The sequence below is a fragment of the Mustelus asterias genome, chromosome 26 (assembly GCF_964213995.1).
Source record: "Mustelus asterias chromosome 26, sMusAst1.hap1.1, whole genome shotgun sequence".
Taxonomy (NCBI): Eukaryota; Metazoa; Chordata; class Chondrichthyes; order Carcharhiniformes; family Triakidae; genus Mustelus; species Mustelus asterias.
In genome coordinates, this window is record NC_135826.1 from 39,889,805 (window position 1) to 39,903,742 (window position 13,938).

The window sequence follows — 13,938 nt, forward strand, 5'->3', positions numbered from 1 at the left end:
TAATAAAGGCAAGTTTCCAGTATCCCTCTTAACCACCCTATCTACTGTTGCAGCCACATTTCGGGATTTGTGTGGCAGTGCACTCTCAAAGTGAATCTGTTCTTCTACATCTCTCAGTCTGACTGTTCCCTTCCCCTTTGGCCTTTCCCAAATGCATTACTCACACACCTCCAGACTGAAATCCACTTACCACTTTCCACCGACCTGACTAGATCACTGATATCTTCCTACACTTCAGTTTTCTTATTCATCATGAGCTGCACAGATGATTTTTGTGTCATTTGCAAACTTCTTAATCGACAATCAAATCCAAGCATTTATGTATATCACAAAAAGCAAGGACCGAGTCCTGCAGAAACACCACTAGACATTGCTTTCCAGTCACACAAGCATCCATAGACTATTATCCTTTGCATCCTGCCTCACAGTTGTGAATCCAAATTGCCGTTTTGCCTTGGATTCCATGGGCTTTTACTTTTGTGACCAGTTTGCCATATCAAAAGCTTGTTAAAATTTCTATAGACAACACCTTCATCAACCCTTCTCATTACCTCTTCAAAAAATTCATCCATGTTAGCCAGACACGAGCTTCCTTAATAAATCCCTGCTGACTGATTTTGATTAATCCTTTTCTTTCTAAATGAAGGTTTATCATGTCCCTCAGAATTTTTTCCAACACTGAGGTTAGGATGACTGGCCTCTAATTACTCTTTTTTTTAAACAATGGTAGGAGTTTGACATCCTCCAGTCCTGTCAACCTGTAACCAAAGAGGATTGGAAAATGGTCAAAGCCTTTGATCCTAGGATGAATTTCATCTGGGCCTGGGGATTTATCCACTTTCAAAGATGTCAAATGCCTAAATATGTCCTCTCTTGCATGCTAAATTCATCTCTTATTTCATACTCCTCCCTGTTGTGTTGTCCTTTGCTTTTGTGAAAACGGGCATAAAGTATTCATTTAAGAACCATACCCACATCCTTTCCCCCCCCCCCCACCCGTCCTCCACACACAGGTACACACGTTACCCTCCTGATCCATAATATATGTTAATCATTTGTCAATTAAATATTAAGGTTCATTAATGTAAATTATTATGGTATGGTTAAAAGAAAATAGTATGAGTATTAATTGTCTTTGAGCATAAATAAATAGGGGATAGCAGGGGACAAGACTGAACAAGTCAATAAATTCCCTCAATAATGAAAAGCTCAGTGCTTTGGTTTTAGCTTCACCAACCGGCTTGGATCCTGTTAACAATAAAACTCTACTCCTTCTTTAGTTATTCTCTTGCTTTATATCAATTTATTTTGAAAAAAGGTTTCCCCTTCATTTTACTTTACAAGATTTTTTGGCTCTTCCTTTGCTTGCCTCATTTCCTGAATATTACCTTTGCACTTTTTATATTTCTGTAGATTTTCTGCAATATGCACCTCTCGCTCTCTGTCATAAACTTCCCTTATTTTCTTTATCCTCTCCTTTAAGCTCTTTGACATCCATGGGGCACTGGATTTGTTAGTAACACATTTTTCTTTAAAGAGCCATCCTTGTTCTGAACCCTTACCAGCTCCTCTTTCAATGCCTCCCACTGTTCTGACACATTTAATAAGTTATTTCCAATACGTTTCAGCTAAATCACATCTTGGCTTCATAAAATTAGCTTTTTCCCGATTGAGTTATTCCATTTATATCCTTGTCCTGACACATAACCAGGCTAAATCAAAATGAATGATTGCCACTTCCATCAAGGTGCTTTCCAATTGACTCTCATTGCATCTACCTTTCATTCCCTAAAACTAAGCCCAGAATTACCCCTTCTCTTGTTGGACATGCAGCATGCTGATTGAAAAGAGATTCTCCTGAATGCGTTATAAGAATTCTGTTCCCTCCTCACTTCAAGTTAATGCCCAGTTAATATTATGATACTTGAAATTCTCCCTTCTTAAAGCCATTTCTTTTCATATTGAAGAGATTTTTCTACTTATTTGCTCCCCCAGGTCGCCCAGGTGCCAATCTATTGAACACACAGGAGCACGATTGCCCCTCCTTTAGTTCTCAATTCACCCCATATGGCCCCATTTAAAGATCATTGCACCACATTATCCTTCCTCGCAGCTATAATTGTTTCGATATTGTGATCCCTCTTTTTTGTATTTTGTCTGAAAACCTTGCAACCAGAAATAAACAGTGGACATTCCTTCCCTTCTTGCAAAACAATCTCAGTAACAGCTATAAAATCAGACTCCCAAGTGTCAATCTGTGCTTTCAGCTTGTATTTTATTTCACACACACTAACTCAGAGGTACGGATCCCTCACACACTGACTCTCACTGGGGTACGGATCCCTCACACATTGACTCTCACTGGGGTACGGATCCCTCACACACTGACTCTCACTGGGGTACGGATCCCTCGCACACTGACTCTCACTGGGGTACGGGTTCCACACACACTGACTCTCACTGGGGTGCGGGTTCCACACACACTGACTCTCACTGGGGTGCGAGTTCCACACACACTGACTCTCACTGGGGTACGGATCCCTCACACATTGACTCTCACTGGGGTACGGATCCCTCGCACACTGACTGTCGCTGGGGGTATGGGTTCCACACACACTAACTCTCTCTGGGGTACGGATCCCACACACACTGACTCTCACTGGGGTACGGGTTCCACACACACTGACTCTCACTGGGGGTACGGGTTCCACACACACTGACTCTCACTGGGGTGCGGGTTCCACACGCACTGACTCTCACTGGGGTGCGGGTTCCACACACACTGACTCTCACTGGGGTGCGGGTTCCACACACACTGACTCTCACTGGGGTACGGATCCCTCACACACTGACTCTCACTGGGGTACGGATCCCTCGCACACTGACTGTCGCTGGGGTATGGGTTCCACACACACTAACTCTCTCTGGGGTACGGATCCCACACACACTGACTCTCACTGGGGTACGGGTTCCACACACACTGACTCTCACTGGGGGTACGGGTTCCACACACACTGACTCTCACTGGGGTGCGGGTTCCACACGCACTGACTCTCACTGGGGTGCGGGTTCCACACACACTGACTCTCACTGGGGTGCGGGTTCCACACACACTGACTCTCACTGGGGTGCGGGTTCCACACACACTGACTGTCACTGGGGTACGGGTTCCACACACACTGACTCTCACTGGGATACAGGTTCCACACACACTGACTCTCACTGGGATACAGGTTCCACACACACTGATTCCTCTTGTTTTCTCACCCCTGTATACCTCTCCTTATTCTGAGCTATGTATTGCCAGAATTTCTGCATTTATATCCAGTGTCCAGCATTTTCTCTGACTGTAATCCTGGATGCTGCCAGAAATTGTGCCTTGGAACCATCAACTTTGCAGCAATGCTGTGAATCCACCAGAGGGGGGTGCTTGCAGCATTTTGCGTGTCTCTGAAACTCTCCAATTGGTGCAGTGAAGCCGGCTTTGTGAATGGCTGCAGTGCCTACTCACTCTGCTGGTGAATGTGAGTGTAACGGTGTGCTGCACACTTCACCAGTGGGCTTCTTACAGACTTCAACTCTTCTCCCCCACCCCACCTCGCTTCACTCCAACCCAGCCACCCAACACAGACTGCTGACTCTCTCTCTCCACATCGCTGCGCAGATTGCACTGCACCATCCCATTGCAGCTGCAGTCTTCCCCCTCACACCAAACATAGAATCCCTGCAGTGCAGAATGAGGCTATTCAGCCCATTGAGCCTGCACCAACAACAATCCCACCCAAGCCTGACACCAATAAACCCTTGTATTTACCCTGCTAATCCCCCTGATACTAAGAGCAATTTTAGCATGGCCAATGGACCTAACCTGCACACTTTTGGGCTGTGGGAGGAAACCGGAGCACCCGGAGGAAACCCACGCAGACACGGAGAACGTACAAAATCCACACAGACAGTGACTGAGGCCAGAATCGAACCCAGGTCCCTGGCGCTGTGAGGCAGCAGTGCTAACCACAGTGCCACCATGCCCCCCTGCGTATAAAAAGATTAATGGCAAGGTTTGCACAACACTGAACAGAACAGCATAGTCACACCTTTATCTGTAGACTGCTTGCCTAATTCCACAGCTCAGTGAACTCAGCTGCAATAAAGCAGCCTGACATTTACATTGCAAACAGCAACTCTCAGTCCCTTTACAGACAGGGATGTGGTGCAAGGGGGGCTCTTGGACACGGGCCGTGTGGGGGAATGGCCGTACTGTTGGATGAGAGACCGCTGGAGGTGTGGTGCTGTTGGACACGGGGCAAATGTGGAAGGTTCGGGGTCTAAAGAGCTGGGTGAAGTGGTGCTGCTCTGTTTGGAGATTTCATGCCTCGGTTTGTGACATTTTGGGTTCCTCTCCCTTTGTTTTAATCATCAGTTTTGTTTCCTTGTAGGTTTGAACGGGATGTGTAACAGTTCTACTGTTCCAACATCGACATCGGGTGTGCCTGACTATTTACAGTAAGTACAGACTCTGTTGCAGCCTGTGGCTGGCCCTTGTACTCAGGTGTTTCTTTTCAGTCTCTCGATACCGTAATGTGCTGAATCCATGTTCAGCTGTACTCTGACAAGGGTCTATTCTTCATAAGCTAGCGAGTCTTTCTTTCTTAAATTCTTTTATGGGATGTGGGAATCACCAGCAAGGGAAATATTTGTTGCTCGTCCCTAATTGCTTTTGAACTGAGTGGATGCTGGCCCATTTGAGAGGGCATTTTAAGAGTCAACCACATTGCTGTGGGTCTGGAGTCACATGTAGGCCGGACCGGGTAAGTTCATCATAAAATAAAAGCAAAATACTGCAGATGCTGGAATCTGAAACAAAAACAGAAAATGCTGGAAAATCTCAGCTGGTCTGACAACCTCTGTGGGGAGAAAATAGACCTTCTGACTTTAACCTGGTGTTGTTAAAACTCTGACTGGGAGACAATGGAGCCAAGGTTTCAAGTCTGGGTAACCCTTCCAGATCAAGGAAGTAAGATCATCATAAGGTCACCAATGAAATGGATGAGTTTTTACAACAGATGATAGTTTCATGGTCACTATTACTGAGATTAGCTTAAAATTCTTGAGTTTATTAATTGAATTTAAATTCCGCCAGCTGCCGTGGTGGGATTTGAAACCTTGTCTCCAGATATTAGCCGGGACCTTGGGATTACTGCTATGTTACCACCACTTCCCCCCCCCCCCCAATGATTTCCAGTATTCACTGTATTGTAGAGTATCCAGATAATGTGTACAGACATGTTCACACTCGTAGGTCAGTGTGATCACCTGTGGGAGCCCAGGCTAATAGTTATTGGTCTTCCTAGCCAAAGCTGCTGATTGTCAAGCTCAAACCAGCGACTGAGCAGCGTCTGGAAGTGGAAACGGAAATCTGTATTTGCTGGCCAAATACAATCCACTGTACTATCGCAGGGTCAGCACTGAGTGAGTGCCGCACTGTCAGAGGGCCGTACTGAGGGAGTGCTGCACTGTCAGAGGGTCAGTGCTGAGGGAGTGCCGCACTGTCAGAGGGTCAGTACTGAGGGAGTGCTGCACTGTCAGAGGGTCAGTACTGAGGGAGTGCTGCACTGTCAGAGGGTCAGTACTGAGGGAGTGCCGCACTGTCAGAGGATCAGTACTGAGGGAGTGCCGCACTGTCAGAGGATCAGTGCTGAGGGAGTGCCGCATTGTCAGAGGGTCAGTACTGAGGGAGTGCTGCACTGTCAGAGGGTCAGTGCTGAGGGAGTGCTGCACTGTCAGAGGGTCAGTACTGAGGGAGTGCCGCACTGTCAGAGGGTCAGTACTGAGGGAGTGCCGCACTGTCAGAGGGTCAGCACTGAGGAAGTGCTGCACTGTCAGAGGCCCGGTACTGAGGGAGTGCCGCACTGTCAGAGGGTCAGTACTGAGGGAGTGCCGCACCGTCAGAGGGTCAGTACTGAGGGAGTGCTGCACTGTCAGAGGGTCAGTGCTGAGGGAGTGCCGCACTGTCAGAGGCCCGGTACTGAGGGAGTGCCGCACCGTCAGAGGGTCAGTACTGAGGGAGTGCTGCACTGTCAGAGGGTCAGTGCTGAGGGAGTGCCGCACTGTCAGAGGCCCGGTACTGAGGGAGTGCCGCACTGTCAGAGGCCCGGTACTGAGGGAGTGCTGCACTGTCAGAGGGTCGGTACTGAGGGAGCGCTGCACTGTCAGAGGGTCAGTACTGAGGGAGCGCTGCACTGTCAGAGGGTCAGTACTGAGGGAGTGCCGCACTGCCAGAGGGTCAGTACTGAGGGGGTGCTGCACTGTCAGAGGGTCAGTACTGAGGGAGTGCTGCACTGTCAGAGGCCCGGTACTGAGGGAGTGCTGCACTGTCAGAGGGTCGGTACTGAGGGAGCGCTGCACTGTCAGAGGGTCAGTACTGAGGGGGTGCTGCACTGTCAGAGGGTCAGTACTGAGGGAGCGCTGCACTGTCAGAGGGTCAGTACTGAGGGAGTGCTGCACTGTCAGAGGCCCGGTACTGAGGGAGTGCTGCACTGTCAGAGGGTCGGTACTGAGGGAGCGCTGCACTGTCAGAGGGTCAGTACTGAGGGAGTGCCGCACTGTCAGAGGGTCAGTACTGAGGGAGTGCTGCACTGTCAGAGGGTCAGTACTGAGGGAGTGCTGCACTGTCAGAGGGTCAGTACTGAGGGAGTGCCGCACTGTCAGAGGATCAGTACTGAGGGAGTGCCGCACTGTCAGAGGATCAGTGCTGAGGGAGTGCCGCATTGTCAGAGGGTCAGTACTGAGGGAGTGCTGCACTGTCAGAGGGTCAGTGCTGAGGGAGTGCTGCACTGTCAGAGGGTCAGTACTGAGGGAGTGCCGCACTGTCAGAGGGTCAGTACTGAGGGAGTGCCGCACTGTCAGAGGGTCAGCACTGAGGAAGTGCTGCACTGTCAGAGGCCCGGTACTGAGGGAGTGCCGCACTGTCAGAGGGTCAGTACTGAGGGAGTGCCGCACCGTCAGAGGGTCAGTACTGAGGGAGTGCTGCACTGTCAGAGGGTCAGTGCTGAGGGAGTGCCGCACTGTCAGAGGCCCGGTACTGAGGGAGTGCCGCACCGTCAGAGGGTCAGTACTGAGGGAGTGCTGCACTGTCAGAGGGTCAGTGCTGAGGGAGTGCCGCACTGTCAGAGGCCCGGTACTGAGGGAGTGCCGCACTGTCAGAGGCCCGGTACTGAGGGAGTGCTGCACTGTCAGAGGGTCGGTACTGAGGGAGCGCTGCACTGTCAGAGGGTCAGTACTGAGGGAGCGCTGCACTGTCAGAGGGTCAGTACTGAGGGAGTGCCGCACTGCCAGAGGGTCAGTACTGAGGGGGTGCTGCACTGTCAGAGGGTCAGTACTGAGGGAGTGCTGCACTGTCAGAGGCCCGGTACTGAGGGAGTGCTGCACTGTCAGAGGGTCGGTACTGAGGGAGCGCTGCACTGTCAGAGGGTCAGTACTGAGGGGGTGCTGCACTGTCAGAGGGTCAGTACTGAGGGAGCGCTGCACTGTCAGAGGGTCAGTACTGAGGGAGTGCTGCACTGTCAGAGGCCCGGTACTGAGGGAGTGCTGCACTGTCAGAGGGTCAGTACTGAGGGAGTGCCGCACTGCCAGAGGGTCAGTACTGAGGGGGTGCTGCACTGTCAGAGGGTCAGTACTGAGGGAGTGCTGCACTGTCATGGGGTCAGTACTGAGGGGGTGCTGCACTGTCATGGGGTCAGTACTGAGGGGGTGCTGCATTGCTGTAATTTCCATCCTTCAGATGTGAGAATAATGTCCAGTGCCACCTGTCAATTCAGGGGAATGGTAAAGATCCCACTGTGCTGCTGGGAGGGTGTCCAATATTCCTCTCCCTCAAGCTACACAACCAGAAACACATTCCCTCTCATTTGCTGTTGCATTTCTCTGTAAAATTTCTGTGTTTGCATTAAAGAAGCCCAGCGTTGTATGTGTAACACTAAAAGATGTGATAATACCCTGGTACTACTTGTCTCTTTCTGGCTCCATGTGTGAAGTGTTATCTGGTGTGGTTTCCTCCCTCAGCAAATATGCAGCAATTGCATCGCAGGAACAGAGACAGGGTTACAAAACTGATTTCAATGCAGAGTACAGTGAGTACCGGGACCTGCACTCCAGGATAGAGGGCATTACCAGGCGGTTCACACAGCTTGACGCTGAGCTGAAACAGCTCTCGCCCGGATCTGCAGAATACAAGGTATGAGGATAATTACTTCAGTCTCAGAAAATAATTACACACAGCCCTCCCACCTGCCTCTCCCACACACAGCCCTCCCACCTGCCTCTCCCACACACAGCCCTCCCACCTGCCTCTCCCACACACAGCCAGTCAATGACAGGACAGCGAATCCCAGTGCATTTTATAAACATTACTCGGGTGTTTCAGAGAAGCATCTCATTTCCCTGTTCAATTTTTTCTTCATCCCCTCCTGTGTGTGGGGACCCAGGTGCTGTTTGAACCCATGTAGTAAAAGTTTGGTTTGAGGCCCAGTTTGCTCAGCATGCGAAGGTTGAGGGCCAGTTAGGCAGCCCCTCAGCTCTGTCTCATCGTGATTCGGTCAAACAGTGCTTGTGGAAATATTTTTTCTGAGAGCTTAATGGAAAGATTTGTTTTATATAACCTGACTATCACCCTTATAGTAAGAAGTTTAACAACACCAGGTTAAAGTCCAACAGGTTTATTTGGTAGCAAAAGCCACACAAGCTTTCGGAGCCCCAAACCCCTTCTTCAGGTGACTCACCTGAAGAAGGGGCTTGGGGCTCCGAAAGCTTGTGTGGCTTTTGCTACCAAATAAACCTGTTGGACTTTAACCTGGTGTTGTTAAACTTCTTACTGTGTTTACCCCAGTCCAACGCCGGCATCTCCACATCATATCACCCTTATAACCAGAGCAAGTGTTCTACACTCAAAGTGGGCCAACTTCCACTTGTTTACATGATGCTGAGAGATGCTTATTAGGTTTAGATTGTATTTCTGTAAAGTCTGTTGCCACTCTCTCTCTGACCCTTTACCCATGCATCTTGTTCTTGTTCCCACAGAGTACTCATGACCAGATATTACAAGAATATCGAAAAATTAAGAAGGTAAGTGTCATGCAGAAGTGGATGCAGAAATTGCTGCTGCTCCCAGTATTCCCACTGGAAGAGTAATGGTGAAACGGAATTAGACTCTGGTGGAGGGGGCAACCCTGGAAAGGCCAAACCCCTGGTAATTGCTGTAAGAAGTCTCACAACACCAGGTTAAAGTCCAACAGGTTTATGTGGTAGCAAAAGCTTTCAGAGTGTCACTCCTTCAGGTGCGTGAAGAGTTGTGTTCACAAACAGGGCATATATAGACACAAACTCAATTTTCAAGATAATGGTTGAAATGCGAGTCTTTACAGGTAATCAAGTCTTAAAGGTACAGACAATGTGAGTGGAGAGAGGGTTAAGTACAGGTTAAAGAGATGTGTATTGTCTCCAGCCAGGACAGTTGGTGAGATTTTGTAAGCCCAGGCAAGTCGTGGGGGTTACAGATAGTGTGACATGAACCCAAGATCCCGGTTGAGGCTGTCCTCGTGTGCGGAACTTGGCTATCAGTCTCTGCTCAGCGACTCTGCGTTGTCGTGTGTCGTGAAGGCCGCCTTGGAGAACGCTTACCCGAAGATCAGAGGCTGAATGCCCGTGACTGCTGAAGTGTTCCCCGATAGGAAGAGAACAGTCTTGCCTGGTGATTGTCAAGCGGTGTTCATTCATCCGTTGTCGTAGTGTCTGCATGGTTTCCCCAATGTACCATGCCTCGGGACATCCTTTCCTGCAGCGTATCAGGTAGACAACGTTAGCCGAGTCGCAAGAGTATGTACCATGTACCTGGTGGATGGTGTTCTCATGTGAGACGATGGCATCCGTGTCAATGATCCGGCATGTCTTGCAGAGGTTGCTGTGGCAGGGTTGTGTGGAGTCGTGGGCACTGTTCTCCTGAAGGCTGGGTAGTTTGCTGCGGACAATGGTCTGTTTGAGGTTGTGCAGTTGTTTGAAGGCAAGAAGTGGGGGTGTGGGGATGGCCTTGGCGAGATGTTTGTCTTCATTAATGACATGTTGAAGGCTCCGGAGAAATGTTGTAGCTTCTCCGCTCCAGGGAAATACTGGACGACGAAGGGTACTCTGTCCACCGTGTCCCGTGTTTGGCTTCTAAGGAGGTTGGTGCAGTTTTTCGCTGTGGCGCGTCGGAACTGTCGATCGATGAGTCGAGCGCCGTATCCTGTTCTTATGAGGGCATCTTTCAGCGTCTGTAGGTGTCTGTTACAATCCTCCTCATCTGAGCAGATCCTGAGCAGGTGGGACAAGGCTAGCAGGATGCAGACGGCTGGTGGCAGTGTGTCGGAGCAGGGTGAGTAACACAGAGGTGTAAAGAATGTAAGCAGCGGGTGCAGCGAAGACCTTGTGTTTGGTGCAGTGTAGTTGATTCCAGTCGAACATCAGCAGCAGTGTGTTGGGAATTTGGGACAGAGCGCATCAGCTGTGTGCTGCCCCCTCCCCATCCATTCGTCTCTCTAAGGCAACACCTCTAACTCAATACAACCCATTTATTGAGCAGTAGCTGGGCAGTGGGTGTGGTCTGTCACTGGCCTCACCAACTAAGTCATTAAACATCTAATGAATCAATTATTTTTGGGAGATACAACCATTTGAGTTTACAGCATAGAACAAAGCCGTTCAGCCTTTCCTGTCTATACTTGCTCTTTGCTGGAGCTGTCTAAAACTAATCCCACTGCCCTGCCCTCTCCCGATAGCCTCGTACAAATCCTGCTTCAATGTTATATTTGAAACTGTCAGGCACAGAAGTTGTGAGAGTGTGATGTGGGGTCTGAATTTAATTTAATTTAATGATGTATTTTTTTTTTATGCAGACAAATCCCAATTACAGCCAGGAGAAATATCGCTGTGAATATCTGCACAACAAACTGGCTCACATTAAGAAATTGATAGCAGAATATGACCAGAAGCAGCTGCAAACCTGGCATTAGCATGGCTATTTAACCAGCGAAAGAGAGAGAGAGATACGGCAAGCAATTGCATCTAGTTGTTTCCAGCTTCTCCTGTGTGTGTTTCACAAGAGGAGGAAAACTGCATCGACTGAGACCAGCGCTAACTTTAATTGGAGAAACTTGTGGGGACAGGAGGGGGGAATCCCTGTCAGTAACTGTCTAGTGAGGAGAGTTTAGTGTTCTAAAGGACAAAGGCTTTAAAAAAAATGGAAGCTGTACCCAGGACTTCTGTTCATTGTGTCCCCAGACTTACTGTCTCCTCCTCATCCCCAGACTCTGCAAATTTGTTCATTATGTGCCCCTCATCTGACTCTTCAAACTCTTCCTTTTGGGAGCGATATTTTTGCTGCTGTTGCCTTTGTCTGCCTTCTTCACTGTGCAAGATATGGTCCAAGTATTATATGTAACTCTGCCACCCAAAGAGACTAGTTTGAGGGGTTGGCATCTGTTTATTTGAGCGCTTTCTGCCCTGGTTGTTTGGCATTAAGTGCCCACTTTCCTCATAAAGTATTTAAAATGTCTGTCCAGAAACTGCAGTGGTTGCAATAACTGGGGCTCCGAGGGCAGTTACTTTCCGCTGACTCACTGGGTTGCAGGTACAAGCTGCAGCATCCAGTGAACCTTCTTTGAAGCCAGCCAGGCACCTGCTAATGGCCATGCGACATCTGCTTTTCAGGCTGTTACCTACTAATAACCTGAAGCTCAGATCCCACCTACCAACTCCAAGAAAGAGGTGTTTGAACTTACTAGAGATGTTATTTACTGTGATCAATGCAACTGGGCAAGTCCCACAATGAAATGGCGTCTTCTCCCAACAGGCCGGGTAAACTAATGAACCAATGTCAGTGCTCAGCGCTGTCACCCCCACCTCAAACCGGGCAGGAGTGAATGGAATCACGAATAAGTGATTATATTATTTTATATAATGAATAATGTTTTGGAGATAGAGAGATCCAGATTCTGTCAAAACTTGTCTCATACTGTCCTGGCTGCAGTGCATCAGGATTTCATCACTGCCCATGAGGGTCACTCTTGTGCCAATCTCCCACAAGGGCCTCAGTTATGCCTTGATGCTGTGGTCCTGAAACTCCCAGTGTTTGTATATTCCATTCTTCACTGCCCTCCCTATCCTTTCCACCTAAAAGGCTGAGACAACTGCTTATGTCATTAACCTTTACCTAAGGTGGTCTTGCCTCCCTTTTCCTCCAAGCTCAGAGGTTGAACTACAAGCTCCCTCATCACCTGCTGTAGACAGCTAAGGGCTGCTGATACCACATCATCATCGGCGTTGTGCGATGCTGATTCCCAAATTGTGGCTCCTGCCCCATTCCCTGACAAAGTCATCTCTTTATCCTGATTTGCACTTGCTGTGCAACTTGTCTTCCAGACTCCAATTGAGCGATGCATCTGTCCCTCTAGTAGTGCTTCTTGCATTGAGCTATTGAGATGAGATGTTAATCTGAACAGTCTAAGGAAAGACAATTGTATTTTAATCTTCTACAAAGCACATTCAAAAATCTGACTGATGCAGTTTACTCAGGTTAAAACATAAAGGAATGTGCATGGTCCCATTGAATCCTCATCAGTCCTCACGCTCTCGATTCGTGTTATGATCCTTTTATTCCTAAATTAGTCCAGCTCTGTGAGATGCGCAAAGAGAATAATTTAAAATGTACACTAGATAACCAACAGTATCTTACTGCTCTACTGAAGACAAAGTAAAGACATTTCATTGAATGTTTTCAGATTTGAAAATCTAATCTACAAATCAAATGCTTTCTCCCATCTGATCCTTGCATTTTCAGTTGTTTTGTGATTTATGTTTCTCACCGAGCCCCAGATTCATTCACACACGACAGTAATCGCAGAGTGACTGGTATTCACTTGTGGATTTTCAGGAGCTCCCGTGTATCACTGTTATCAGCCCAGCAATGAAATGTGCCAATATTGTCCTTTACCTTGGAGTGGGTCTTTGCTGGGGGGGGGGGGGTCACGGATGTGGCAACATTATTTTATTCAGTATTAACAGGACTTCATTCAGTAGCCTGACATCATTAGTTTCTGTTTGATATTTGATTCATTAATTTACTCTGAAAAGGTTGGGGTGAAATTGCAACAGATTTGATTTTTTTGTGCGTTGTGGAGACTGAGTCAGGCATTCTCTGTTGTAACCGCCAGGAAGCAGATATCAGCTGGATCCCAATCTCCAGTCTACACTCCCCACAGTTCTGAATGGGTCCCTTTGTTTTCTAACTTCCTCGCTGACCTACCTCTGAGGAGCGATTCCACTGCATTCACTGCCCCTTCCGAGCTGGGACTGTGGGAGACCTGCTGTAATCATTGTCTTTGGAATGTGAGGAGAGAAGCTCTCAGCAGGTTATGGGCTGTCGAGGGCAGAATTGGGTAACCTGCCGCTGGGAGTCTAATGGAATCTTCCAATCCTGTCTTGCACAATCCTTTGTATACCTTTAATTTATTTATAAGTAAAGATTCTTTGAAGTTTGAACTGTTAATTGTTTTCCCAGCACACTGGTTCAAGGACTCAGTCTGCATCTGGGAGGTGGAGGCAAAAGATTTGAATTTTATTTTTTTCTGTCAGTGAATGTTATCTCTCTCCCATTAAACAGCGACATTGGTAAAGGGTCGGCCTACACCAGCCTATTCTGTACAGGATTATATATTAAGGTTGAAATTGGAGTTAAAGAATGTGGGCCCAGTTGCCAGTCAGAATTATGTTTGCCAGATACAGAACTACACGCTTTATAAAACACTCGTTCCTCAGTTTATGGCATCCCAGGGATCTGAGCACTTTTTAAAGCTGGATTAACATTGCACTAGAGCTGTGTTCCAAACCAGGAACTAACTGATTGCAGAA

General features: G+C 48.2%; 1 protein-coding gene across 2 annotated transcripts in view; it reads left to right on the top strand.

Moving 5' to 3' along the window:
• Nucleotides 1–13,715, top strand: part of ell (elongation factor RNA polymerase II) — a 150,594-nt gene extending 136,879 nt beyond the window's left edge. The window contains exons 9-12 of one of the 2 annotated variants that reach the window (XM_078198524.1): nt 4,437–4,503; nt 8,062–8,233; nt 9,076–9,120; nt 10,926–13,715. In XM_078198524.1, coding sequence (XP_078054650.1) covers nt 4,437–4,503; nt 8,062–8,233; nt 9,076–9,120; nt 10,926–11,042 — 401 coding nt within the window. In that variant the 3' untranslated portion in view covers nt 11,043–13,715. The remainder of the gene's footprint in view (nt 1–4,436; nt 4,504–8,061; nt 8,234–9,075; nt 9,121–10,925) is intronic. The other variant, XM_078198525.1, reaches the window with a different exon arrangement.
• Nucleotides 13,716–13,938: the final 223 nt, after the last annotated feature.